The following is a 13,709-nucleotide window of genomic DNA, read 5'->3' on the forward strand; positions in this document are numbered from 1 at the left end:
CCTCTTCTAAAAATTAAATGAAAAATCCACTTAGAAAAATTCACATGATCCTAAGATCTAAGATTTATGTTCTCTAATATAAGTGTTCTAAGGGAATTCATACTATAAAAAAATTTTAAACCTCACACTCTTGGTCTATGTTAATCTAATTTTGCCACTACAACATGGGTCATCAAAGAATTCATCATCATTATGGTAACAAGCTAAAAAACAATTTTAAAATATGGTTACAATTTCATATATTCCAAAATTAGTAATACATACTTTCTCTCACATTTAAAAATAAATGATTGTTTTTACTACAACAACAAAAATAGGCTAATAATATGATGTAGGAATTAGGATGATGGTTCACACAAAAAATGAAATGCATTGGAATTGGAGTGTAACATAAAATTTGCTTCTTTGTTGGGTGAATCATTCAAACATCCAACTACCACCTAACCAACCAAACATAAGTTATAGGACAATCACAATGAGTAGCCGCTTCAAAAAACCACATTTTTTATTACTTTTCCAATTTTGCTGGATAGTCAATACCAAACCAGATTTGGACGGAGAAATTGATGCAAATTGGATCTGATCAATGATCATGCACACTGTTATTCCTCTTTCATATTTAAACCCTCTCATTCATAAACCACTAACCTCAAAAACAACACTTGTTATTATTATTGTTAACAATAGTACTAATGGAAACTTTTTCATTAGATCACTTTCATTCCCTTTCATATCTAGGTTCATCTTCTTCAAATCCTAGAAAAAACTGTTGTTTTGCATCAAAGTTGAGAAATTGGAGCAAACCCATTTCTCAGATTTGTTGTTATTCCAAATTGGAACATGGGTTACTCTCAAAACCAGAGAAGAAAAATGGGTTTGATGAGAAAAAGCTAGTTTTGGTTGAACCTGTGATAAAAAGGAGATCTTTATTATCCCCTTCTGGATTATGTAGCCAGATCGAGAAATTGGTTTTGAGTAATAAGTATATGGAGGCAATGGAATTGTTTGAAATGTTGGAACTTGAATTTGCTGATTCTTATGTTGGTGCTAGTACTTATGATGCTTTGATCACTGCTTGTATTCGTTTGAGATTCGTTAGAGGTGTTAAGAGGGTGTTTAATCATATAAGAAATAGTGGGTTTGAGCTTGATTTGTATATGATGAATCGGGTTTTGTATATGCATGTGAAATGTTTTCTTATGCACGATGCGCGGAAGCTGTTTGATGATATGCATGAGAGATATTCGAGTTCTTGGATGATCATGATTGGCGGACTTGTGGACGCGGGGAATTATTCTGAGGCTTTTGAGATGTTTTTGTGTATGTGGGAAGAGTTTAATGATGGAAAATCTCGCACTTTTGCAACTATGCTTCGCGCGTCGGCTGGATTAGGAAGTATTGAGATTGGAAAGCAAATTCATGCGTGTGTTTTTAAAAGGAGAGTGAATGGAGATCAATTTGTAGATTGTGCATTGATTGATATGTACAGCAAGTCTGGTAGCATTGAAGATGCTCAATGTGTTTTTGATCAAATGCCGCAGAAGACGACGGTTGGATGGAATACCATTATTGCTGGTTATGCACTTCGAGGTTATAGTGAGGAAGCTCTTGGTATTTACTGTAAGATGCGTGATAGTGGTGCTAAAATCGATCATTTCACTATTTCAATAGTAATAAGAATTTGTGCGAGATTGGCATCATTAGAACATGCGAAACAAGCTCATGCTGCATTAGTTCGTCGTGGTTTCGGCACAGATTTGGTGGTGAACTCGGCGCTCGTTGACTTCTATAGCAAATGGGGAAGGATGAAAGACGCTCAAAGTGTTTTCGACAAGATGCACCGCAAGAATGTCATATCTTGGAATGCATTGATTGGTGGATATGGTAATCACGGTCAGGGAGAAAAGGCATTACAAATGTTTGAGAAAATGCTTCAAGAAAATATGATTCCAAATCATGTCACTTTTCTTGCTGTCTTATCTGCTTGTAGCTATTCAGGATTATCAGAAAGAGGTTGGGAGATTTTTGAGTCTATGAGTAGAGATCACAACGTTAAGCCTCGAGCAATGCATTATGCGTGTATGATTGAACTATTAGGTCGAGAGGGCTTATTAGACGATGCTGTTGCACTGATAAGAAATGCTCCTTTCAAACCAACCCTAAATATGTGGTCAGCATTGCTGACAGCATGCAGAATGCACGAGAATTTGGAGCTCGGAACGTTTGCAGCCGAAAAGCTCTATGGTATGAAACCCGAAAAGCTGTGTAATTATGTTGTGCTTCTAAATATATACAACAAATCTGGCAAATTGAAAGAAGCTGCTGGCGTTTTGCAAACGTTAAAGAGAAAAGGTTTAACAATGATTGTGGCGCGCAGCTGGATCGAAGTTAATAAACAACCGTATGCTTTCTTTTGCGGAGACAAATCTCACCCGCAAATGAAAGAAATATACAAAAAAGTGGACAGCATGATGGTGGAGATATCAAGACACGGTTATGTTGTGGAGGAAGAAACATTGCTACCTGATGTGGACGAAGAGGAACAACGCGTTATAAAGTATCATAGTGAAAAGCTTGCAATAGCTTTTGGCATCATCAACACTCCAGATTGGTTACCTTTGCAAATCACGCAGAGCCATCGTGTCTGCGGTGACTGCCATAACGCAATCAAACTTATAACCAAGGTTACAGGACGTGAAATTGTGTTAAGAGATGCTAGTAGATTTCACCATTTTAAAAATGGGAGTTGTTCTTGTGGGGATTATTGGTGATGACAAAATTTTGTTTTTCAAGCCTTAGGGACTTGTGTGAACTTATTAGTTTTTTCTCTCCTTCTTTTGCTCCCAAACTTAGTCATACTCATACTTATTTAAGTAGGATACACTTCTATAAAATACTTAGTACTGTTTTACTTTTTTATATTGTTATTTTTTTTTTCTTTTTGGCTGAGGAATAGGATGAAGGCACAATAAAAATGTATTAATGGATTCAAAAGATTCAGTAAATACATGGAAGAAGTTTTCTATCCTTCTTAATGCAGTCACTGTTATTTCTTTCTTTTGTTTATTGCTTATTTCTCTGACATTGTTTACAAGGTTATTTGGATCTATATCTATATCATTTCAGCCTCAGACTTTCATATGGGACTGGGAACAGAGCAAGTACATCTTGGAAGCACCTCATATTGTATAGTAAGCAATGAAAAGTAGCTCAGTTATGGAGGCCATTGCCTCAACTGCGTTTTGATTGAAAGTTCTTCCTTGTCCTAATGTTCCAATCATTATTCTTGGGTTAATTTGCCGAAAAGAAGACATTGAAATGTGAAAAATCTGAAACTTTTGCAATAGTGACATTAAATGTAATAGTAATTGTTAAGAGACTTTTGTTTATATTTAAGGCTATTGAATTTTTTTCCTTACATATTAGACTGGAGGGAATATCAAATAGCGGCTATAGACATACTATAACACTAGCGTAGAGGAATTTGAACAAATCACAATTTTCTGTGATTGACAATACTGATATCATCCGTATCCGTATCTCTGCTTTGAAACTATTGATAGTGGATTGAGCTGTGTAGTAGACTGCATTTTCATCTTCTCATATTATTCTACCGGTGATAGCTCTACCTGCTCAAACTGTTCCGTGACGTCGATTGAAGTAAAGAAATGAGTAAGTATAAAGTGTATATACTGCAAGTAGTTGAGATAAGTCCATGAAATACAGGTACTAGCTTTTTAGTTTGCTTAAGCGCCTTTATAAATCTTCCCATGAAATCATAGTTATATTGAATTTCTCCACAGAGGTGAAAACTTACATGTAGTTAAACCAAGAAAATGTTACTATTTCCAAAACCTGCTTTCAATATTCATTATGAATGCCATTACTATTTATTTCTGGATGAGTAGTACCGACTTAAAGCAATGTGCCATAATCATTTTCCGACTTTTCTGCATTGTTGTGGCTGGCTGGCTGCGATTTTGTGGAGATGGTGACTGGTAACAGATCATTTAGATATGGCTTTTGAATTTAGTCTTGCTTGTTGCTACTCCTTCACCACCATGTATGGGCGAGTTTTATGCATTTTAATCTGATACCGATTCATAGAGCACAAAAAATGAACTTAGAGATGATGTCATATCTTGTATACTTTTAAATGGATGGATTCCATTGACTGAAAAGACTCTTGAGGAGCAAGAAATTCATGGCTTCGATAAACTATAAACATGTTAATAGAACTTAAAATTGAAACTATCTAAAAACATAAATGTACAAGTAGAAACACAGAATTAGAGAATGCTTCCATGTTTAAAAGGCAACATTTCAAGCTAAGCATAACATAACATACCTTGATTTTGAATTACTGAAATACTGATTCTTAATTTTTTTATTTTCAAACTCAAACCAACTATAAACATTTTAATTTTAATAAAAATTAAAACTTGAAACATGTACGAATGTGCCGACCATATAAAATGTACTATCACTGAAGATTCATATTATAAATTTGTTTAATTTCTCAGAAAGGGTGACAAAATACAGTAATTCTTTATTAAATATTAGTGTAAAAATGTTTTCAACTGCCGATATCTCTCATTTAATCTCACTTAAAATATTATTTAATTACTATCAATGAAGAAAAAAATATATTTTAAATAATTTCAAAAAAGTAATTTCAAAAAATTCCAAAAGTTCTATTTTTTTAATTCTGAATCCTTCATATTTCATAATTTTTCAAGAAAAAAATACGTTTATCCATAATTTAATTGTGTATAAATTTTAAATTATATTGATAATTATTTTTTAATTTTTTAAAAAGAGTTTACTTTTTTAATTTTAAATTTTAAATAGTAATAATGTAAATACACTGCCCGCTTCTAATAAGAATTCATAACTTTGCTAAATCATATTAATAATTTAAAATTTAAATCTAACTTGACGAAATATATGATGGTCATTGATTGATCATGTAAAATTAATTTATATTGTCAATACATATTTTCTCTTATAAAAATCCAAAAAAGTGAAGTTAGAAAATTAACACAAATTTTATTATTATTATTATTATTATTATTATTAATGGGATGAAAAGCAAAATTTAAAATAATAAAAATAGTAAAAACATCATACTACATTAATGCGAGTTCGAGTCTGCAATATCTTATTTATTCACGATAATATTTTTTTTATATGTGTATTTTATATTTAAAATATGAGGAAAAAAGATATGTACTTACCGTGTAATCAATGAATTCTAATTAGAAATTAATATAAAATTATTTTAAACAGTCGTGCACCACCTTTATTCTCTTAAAATATTCCAATAAAAGATCTTTTCCCATAACTAGTAACAAACCCGTGCGTTCGCACGGGTTCTGGTACGGGACGTGCATTTGTTTCAGATGTATATTTTTTAATAGAAAAATGTCTAGTACCCGTGAAAAAATAATAATTGAATATATAGAAAAATATTTGGTACCCGTGTTAAAATAATAATTGAATATGTAGAAAAATGTCTGGTACCCGTAAAAAAATAATAATTGAATGTAAAAAAAATATCTGGTACCCGTAAAAACATTTAGATCAATAAGATTTTTAATACAAAATATAATTTTGTTATAAAATATGTGAATAATAGAAGCTAAAAAAAATTGTGTGCGTGTGTGTGGTCTAGCGGTGAAACGCTTGGGTCTTTACAAATTGCTTATTAAAAAAAAGAAGCAAAAATAAAAGTTAAAAAAATTATGAATGAAAAAGTATGAGAAAAATTAAAGAGAAATCTTATAAATATAAAAAAGAAAATAATATTTAAAAATAAGAATAAAAGGTAAAAAGATATATTAATTTCATATATAAAAGCATTTATAAGGAACTGGTTGGCAACATTGGTGGTGATGTGAGGTTGGCAACATTGGTGGTGATGTGAGGTTGGCAATATCTTCATGATAATTATGTATAGATTTCTATTATTATTTTTCTTTTTTCTTTTTTTGTCACTTTAAAAGTAACTGGTTATTAGAGATTAGTAAAGGCGGCACATTCCTTTCTTAATTTAAACCGAAGTGGGAGTTAGATATTAGAAAATACGAAACACGTATTTTTGAAAAAAAACTGTTATTATACATTAGTAAATGAAGTGGTATATTAATATGAACTGATTTACTAAGTTTAATATCTAGGTTAAATTACATTGTTTGTTGGCATGACAGTTAACTTACATTGTTCTAACTGACATTACAAAACTTAATTACAGGCCTCTTGGATACATTAGGCCGAATGAAAAACAATAATGGACAAAATCCAAATAACAACCATGAAATTCAACCAATCAAACCAATAGGAAAAATGAAATTTCTTAATGTGTTTTTAATTTCTATTTCTATAATTTTCAAGACAAAAACAGACAGAGTAGGTAATAAGCTCTTTTATCTGTTTCCAAAGAATAGTTGAAAAATAGCTTTTACTTATCCTGTAACTGTGGATTAAGATATTCTTATCCCTCACAATGGCATCAAAACCAGCTTTTAAATTGCTCACATCTAAGCATCTGAAGCTGTGTATGCCAAGTTCGAATTAGTCGTTTCAACAGCTTCACTCAACTGTACCTGCTATTTGGGGTATTCATTGTCTCTAATAACCACGCCATCAAAATCAGATTCTAACTTGCTCACATCTAAGCTTCTTGAAGTGGAAGGTGTGGCTGCCAGTTTCATTTCATAGTCAGATACTTCTCTTATAATTCTATCTGTTGCTAGAATTTTCTCAGATATTTGTTCGAAACCTTTATGGATGTTTATCAGGAGTTTATAAACCTGCAGCCCTGTTGGATCTTTCTTTGCTTCTCTGCAGAGGTAAGAATGTGAAAACAAATTGTACAATGCTAAAGTCAGAAAATAAAATCAACCATGGAAAAAAATAAGCAAGATCTCTACTAAGGCGCTACACTGTTTCTTCATTAATGTTATAAATACACGAAAAACTTTCATACCTGAAGACAATTTCATCAGCAACAACATATGTCTGATGCAAACTTTCCTGGATAGAATTACTTTCCAATTGAATGTCCCTAGTTTCTTATAAAATTCTATCAATATCAGCATTTTGTTTGCGGCTATTTTTTGTAATCTCCTCAATACGGTGAGTATAGGATTTCCAAGATGCTACTTTTCTGCTAGTTTTCCAGATCTGCAAGAAGTTTTGAATGTTCCTCCTCCTAAGTGAGAGAGGATATGTAAGTTGATACGAAATATGCACCATCCTGGTAAATCTGATTAGTAGGACATCAATATACTGAAATTATTAAATAGTCAAGATAAAATAAGTTGAAATTTTGACTAAAATGGCTTTAATACAAAAAATCAAGAGAGCTTCTAACAAATTTCCATTTCCATTAATCATGAAAAAAAGAAGACAGCAATCTTCATTTAAGCAATACTTGATGGAAATCAAGAAGGATGCTAAAAGGAAAAGCTGTATAGTATGAATCGCCAATTCCCAAACAAAACTGTAGAACATATGACTCAATGAATGTTTCTAGCAAGGACTTGTAAGAAGAGGCTTATAATGTACATTCGGCAAAAATAGTGAAATGAATTAAACATAGAATTTGAAAATGCACCTCTTTCTAATTTCAGATGAAATGAACTGTTCTTCCTGCTGCACTTCTCTCAACTTATGGAGCACTATTTGTTTATCTGGACTATTTGAATATAGAGATTCTTCAAGAGTTCTCTTTCTCTCTTCCAAGGGTTTTCTTACAGCATCCCTGCCAATTGATAAATTTCTCAATTCCCTGAGCTACGGAAACAAAAAACCAGTTACTAAAATACCAATTGAGTAATGTAAATACTTCAAAAGAGTAAGTCATAAAACTGAAGAAACCATTCAAAGGACCATTATCCACAATAAAAATGTATGTATACCTCTTCAAGTTGCTTTGTCGGAGCATGGCGTATGATGCACATTAAGAGCACATTTTTTGTTTGGAGTAAAAAGTGTAAGTGTGGTCGACCGTTAACATTGAATCGAATGTCGGCATATATGTTGTCGGCACAACGACGTGTATATCAGTTCCCTGTCACGGAAAGAAAATTAGATTATATATTTGAATCCTACTATCTTATCCTCTGCAAACTATGGCTTCATGTTGTTTTCACTATCGCTAATGGTATGCTGCTTCAAAACAACACCAAAAACGAATAGAAAATTTTCAAAGAATAAATATATATATTTTAAGCAGCAGCAATAAAAAGGTTGTTGCAACCGAACCTACATTCAATTAAAGCATGAGGGAACAAAGTTACAAAACTTATTATCATCACAGTAAGATATTAGGTGCTACAAGCCTGCAACAGTTATATGAAATACAAATTGTCCCTCTTTTTTGGTGTTGTGGGGCAGGTTTATCATAAACAATAAACTTTACCTGCCTCATTCATGTTTGAACAATAATATAAATCACTATGAGTTGTAGTTCACTAATACAACATTGTAGGAGTCTATGGTTAAAACAATTAAAACCTATGGCAAACCATTCAAAACAAAAGTAAAGCAGGAGAAACCAACACTATCTTTTACTCATCAAATATATCAATGGCTCCGAATGAAATCTCCACCGAAGATCGTTCTTCAGTGGAACACGACAGCTTAATCCCACTGGCTTACCTGGATTAGCTTGACAAATTTTAACAGTATATCAGGTCCTGCAAATTTCCTATCATCAAAAAGTAAGATTCAAAAAGCACGATTATACATCAAAATCCATAAAATCAAAACACATAAATGTTAGAACAAGATTTGTTCTGATCAATTATCTTAGTTTTGATGATAACAATAATATGAATTTTGCTTAAGATAATATGGTACTCTAATCCAATGCAATTTCCTTTTCAGGAAATATATAAAGAGTATGCATAATTCAGCGCTCAGAAGCTTTGTCTCAAAGGGTTCAGCATGCAACATCAGAACATGGTCTGGCAAGACATCAGAAGATGGTCGAAGCAGAATCAGAACATGGGTCTATGGAAGCATCAGAAGAACAAGAGAACAGAAGCACTGAAGTTCTGATGGTATCACGCTCAGAAGCACTTCAAGGTCAGAAGATCAGAAGATGCTTTGCACCAAGCTGTTTGACTCTGATGATATTCAAACGTTGTATTCACAAACATCAGATCAGAAGGAAGTACAAGTGGCAAGCTACGCTGACTGACAAAAGGAACGTTAAAAGCTACTATAGGCAACGTCAGTAGACACAGCGTGAACAAGGCTCGAGGTAGTTGACAAAAGCGTATAACATTAAATGCGATGCTGTACGGAACACGCAAAGCATTAAATGCACTCAACGGTCATCTTCTCCAACGCCTATAAATATGAAGTTCTGATGAGAAGCAAGGTTAACGATTCTGCACCAAAACAACTCATATTAACTTGCTGAAACTCTGTTCTATTCAAAGCTCAGAATCTTCATCTTCATCAAAGCTCACTACATTGCTGTTGTAATATATTAGTGAGATTAAGCTTAAACGTTAAGAGAAATATCACAGTTTGTGATTATCGCTTTTAAGAAGCAATTGTAATACTCTTAGAATTGATTACATTAAGTTGTAAGGAACTAGAGTGATCGTGTGGATCAGAATACTCTAGGAAGTCTTAGAGGTTATCTAAGCAGGTTGTAACTAGAGTGATCGTGTGGATCAGTATACTCTAGAAAGTCTTAGAGGGTATCTAAGCAGTTGTTCCTGGAGTGATCAGTGTGTGATCAGAAGACTCTGGAAGACTTAGTTGCTGACTAAGTGGAAAACCATTGTAATCCGTGCGATTAGTGGATTAAATCCTCAGTTGAGGTAAATCATCTCTGCGGGGGTGGACTGGAGTAGTTTAGTTAACAACGAACCAGGATAAAAATAACTGTGCAATTTATTTTTATCTGTCAAGTTTTTAAAGCTACACTTATTCAAAACCCCCCTTTCTAAGTGTTTTTCTATCCTTCAATAAATTGAACCATAGTTTTTAGAAGATACGAAGCGACATCTTTTAGGGTTTCGTTACCCATGTATCAGTTTTTTGCTTGTATCGTTACCCAATAACAAAACCAGTCAAAACCCTAACAATTAAATCAACTCAACAACTAACCAACTGTGGCAGAATCACATATGCAACTTCCGATCAGTCAACCCCATACGAAGCGGCATCGTCGAAGAAGAAGTTTTGAAATGAAAACCTGATAAAGTAGAAGGTGGAGCAAGAGACGGAGTGAGAAGACAAAATGGTTGAAACGAATCACAAGATTCACAGAACAAATCACAAGTTTCTCACAAATACTTTCTACATCTTTTGATGTCCAACAACGAATTGGAAGAGTAATAAACAAAGAAAAATCATAACATTAATGTTTTTCTGATGAACATGAAGAACAAAGTGAGAGAAATCAAAACCAAATAAAATGGCAAAACCAGAGAATGAAGAACGATGTGGTTTTGAAACACAGATAAAATCTCGCTCTGCACAGGTTTTATCAAAGAATGATGAAGAAAGGAAGGAGAAGACGAGGACCAGTTGAGGAGAAACCTTACCCCGTGAACAGTTAACAGACCGTGAATCTGCGAGTCTCATCGCCGAAATCGCATCTACTCTGTCGGAAGATGGTTGAGTTTTCTACACGAAAAATGGGTTAGAGAAATATCAAAGATGGTAGAGAGGGATAGCAAAAAGAGTGCTCAAAGGTAATGAAAAGACTTGATGAGTAGGGGGAAAGACTATATTTGTGTTTCCAAGAAAGATAGAAATATAATATTTGGAAAAACTTGTCTTTGGCTTTGTTGAGTCCAGACGTGCCATAGCATGGAGCAAAGAAAAGCAAGTAAGCTGTCCACGTGGCACAACATAGAAGCAAAGGGGTAAAAAGGTATTCTCCAGATCAGTGAACTTTCTTATATTGTAGATATATTTCAATAGATTTGAGCTTGAGATGAATTAAGAAACACTTAAAAATTTATATTTTCAATAAAAAGTATTGAGTGACTCATGAACTTGGACCTAAAGCGATTCGGATAACGGGCATTGTTATTGGGCCAATAAACCCAACCCGTTTTAGAAAAAGACTAGGGTTTGGTTTTGTAGGCATTTCTCGCAGTTGGTTCATCATCTTCACAGTGAGACTTCACAAAGGTACCGCCATTTCTAAACTCTACTTCCCTGATTTTCTGTATCTCATTTCCTTGTATGTAATCTATTGTTAATGTTGTTTCTTAGTCTCATTTCGTTGATCTAATTTCCATGCTCTGTGTCGACTTTGAATTCTGTTTAGTGTCATTTTTCATTCCAATTTAATGCCTTATGTCAGTAGGATTTATGGTTTTCATGAATTGTGTCTTTTTACCAGTTAGATTTAAAGTTTATAGTTTTGTTCTTGCGGTAGCATATGCTCCAAGTGTGTTTTCTGTGTAGATCTCTTTTTCCTTATGCTTTTCGGTGTTATTATACTTTCTACCTATCTCTCTTTGATTTATTTAGTTGGTTTTTTTGTGTTTTGTAGAGACGAGATGGCCGTTCCACTGCTAACCAAGAAGATCATCAAGAAGCGTGTCAAGAGGTTCATTAGGCCTCAAAGTGACAGGAGAATATGTGTCAAGGTATGTCCATGACAATTACTTGTTTTTATATATTTCAGAAATCTGTAGGCTCTATTAGTTTGTTTTTGTATATATTTTCAAGTTGTTGGTGTTTGTTTTATCAAATGATTTAATGAATGTTTGGAAATTAAATGTAGATACGTTAAAGTTATGTTTAAGCTTTCTCAAACAAATCCATAAGACTTTTTTTGGATCATTTAAAATTGGATGGAGTAGAGCATAATGGATTTGTATCCATTCCATCATCACTTACTTTCCTAAAATATCTAAATGATGGAATGGAATCTTCATTCCGCACATACAATCCTACTCCACTCCCTTCATATTTTAATATCCAACGATTTCCAAAATACATTATAAATACTTTTGATTGACCATTATAAGTCTATCAGTATAAGTGGACATGCTTTAGATTTTGGTATAATACTCATTTTGCTTAAGATGTCAAACTGAAGTAAGTTTTGTGTATCCTTGTGATTATTTGGAACTTTATAAATTTAAAGCTTTTGAATTAAATATGAATGTGGATTTTTATATTCATGCTTAAATTGTACTACTTCATGTTAGAGATTAAATAATAATTATAAGATGAAGCTATACTTTGCCAATGCCATTGTATATTCTACTATTTCTGATGACAATTGTGTGTCATTTCCATTTTTGACGTTGCTTTTATATTTAACCTATGCAGTGATAAGTTTTTGTCTGTGTAAAAATAATTCATTTGGATTTTGGGATACAAAATCATGCCCAATATTTCTTCACTATACCCGACATCTTCTGTCTATGACTTTCATTCTTTTTTTGTTGCTGTTATGTATATGCTGTTTGAGTCTTCCAAGCAAATTGATTCCACAGGGCTATGGCGTGTATCTTATTTCTGTTTTGGTTTGCAGGAAAGTTGGCGCAGGCCTAAGGGTATTGACTCACGTGTTAGGAGAAAGTTCAAAGGAGTTACTTTGATGCCAAACATTGGTTATGGTTCAGACAAGAAGACCCGCCATTATCTGCCTAACGGTTTCAAGAAGTTTGTTGTCCACAATGTCAAGGATCTAGAACTCCTCATGATGCATAACAGGTACTAACATATATTAAGCTGCAATTTCATTATATATGTTATCATTTGGATTAACAATTTATCACTCCCCTTTAATACATTCTGACTATGTTTACTTGCATGAAAACATCAGAACATACTGTGCTGAGATAGCACACAATGTGTCAACCAGGAAAAGAAAGGATATCGTTGAACGTGCAGCACAATTGGATGTTGTTGTCACAAACAAATTGGCCAGGTTGCGCAGCCAAGAGGACGAATAATTGCTTTTCCAGTATATTTCAAACTTATTTGCTATTATTGTTTGTTGTATGGACATGACAATATCCTCAGTATTTTTGTCTGATGGATTCCAGTTTTTGAATCTAGAGTGTAGTATTGACATCCTGAGTAATGATTATTGTCTCACTACATAGTCATTTATGCTCTCTATCATTCTTAATAGCTTTTTGTGCTTGTGTTTTTTTATTTGTTATTCTCGCATCATACTATTTCTTAAAAAAAAGGGCATTCATTGGATTATCTGGTACAACATATCCCTTACATTAGTATTTTTTACTCTATTATAAGTTGACAGACAATCTTGTGGAAGTTGATTTTTATGTGCCATTTGAATGGTAAAAATTATTTTCATAAAAGTCTTTTGAAGAATATATTTTCTACTGTTCAAACTTTCATTGACAAGGTTGAAGGGATGTGTTTGTATTGCACATTATATGGTGGAGTTTGTTATGTACATTGCAGCAAGCTGTCTATAGTTAGAAAAGAGCCTCTTTGAGAGTAAATAGAAGTATTGTATCAAAATATATTATTAATCAGCTCCTCTCTTTTCTCATATTTTAATGGAAACCTCAATTTCTCTTTGATTATTCAAGAATCTCTTTTTATCAAAATCTACATACATTGCAATAATTAGGAAGGAAATTTTTACAATAACCCTTAGGCAGGAAATTTTCATAATAACCCTTAAGCAGATATTTTTTTTTTGTTATAAATTTGATATTTTTCAAGAAATTTTATAT

General features: G+C 33.0%; 2 protein-coding genes and 1 pseudogene across 2 annotated transcripts; 2 read left to right on the forward strand and 1 right to left on the reverse strand.

The window, feature by feature from the left end:
• The first annotated feature begins 378 nt into the window (after window positions 1-378).
• On the forward strand, window positions 379-3,410 carry LOC131610277 (pentatricopeptide repeat-containing protein At5g50390, chloroplastic-like). The gene has a single exon (XM_058882178.1). It carries the CDS (start codon window positions 693-695, stop codon window positions 2,769-2,771), a length of 2,079 nt encoding a protein of 692 aa, XP_058738161.1. The 5' UTR covers window positions 379-692; the 3' UTR covers window positions 2,772-3,410.
• Window positions 3,411-6,232: 2,822 nt separating this feature from the next.
• LOC131612584 (uncharacterized) lies at window positions 6,233-8,491 on the reverse strand (annotated as a pseudogene).
• A 2,616-nt stretch (window positions 8,492-11,107) lies between these two features.
• LOC131612585 (large ribosomal subunit protein eL32z) lies at window positions 11,108-13,106 on the forward strand. The gene is made up of 4 exons (XM_058884351.1): window positions 11,108-11,166; window positions 11,534-11,630; window positions 12,527-12,708; window positions 12,821-13,106. The coding sequence occupies exons 2-4, from the start codon at window positions 11,541-11,543 to the stop codon at window positions 12,948-12,950; spliced, it is 402 nt and encodes a 133-aa protein (XP_058740334.1). The 5' UTR covers window positions 11,108-11,166; window positions 11,534-11,540; the 3' UTR covers window positions 12,951-13,106.
• The last annotated feature ends 603 nt before the right edge of the window (window positions 13,107-13,709 follow it).

Source organism: Vicia villosa, linkage group LG6 (assembly GCF_029867415.1).
Source record: "Vicia villosa cultivar HV-30 ecotype Madison, WI linkage group LG6, Vvil1.0, whole genome shotgun sequence".
NCBI classification, from domain to species: Eukaryota; Viridiplantae; Streptophyta; class Magnoliopsida; order Fabales; family Fabaceae; genus Vicia; species Vicia villosa.

Bases quoted from the DNA above. Each gene is read 5' to 3' on its own strand.
- LOC131610277 (XM_058882178.1), top strand. From the start codon at position 693: ATGGAAACTTTTTCATTAGATCACTTTCATTCCCTTTCATATCTAGGT.
- LOC131612585 (XM_058884351.1), top strand. From the start codon at position 11,541: ATGGCCGTTCCACTGCTAACCAAGAAGATCATCAAGAAGCGTGTCAAG. The intron at 11,631-12,526 runs GTATGTCCATGA...TTTGGTTTGCAG, and splicing joins ACAGGAGAATATGTGTCAAG to GAAAGTTGGCGCAGGCCTAA. The intron at 12,709-12,820 runs GTACTAACATAT...TGAAAACATCAG, and splicing joins CTCCTCATGATGCATAACAG to AACATACTGTGCTGAGATAG.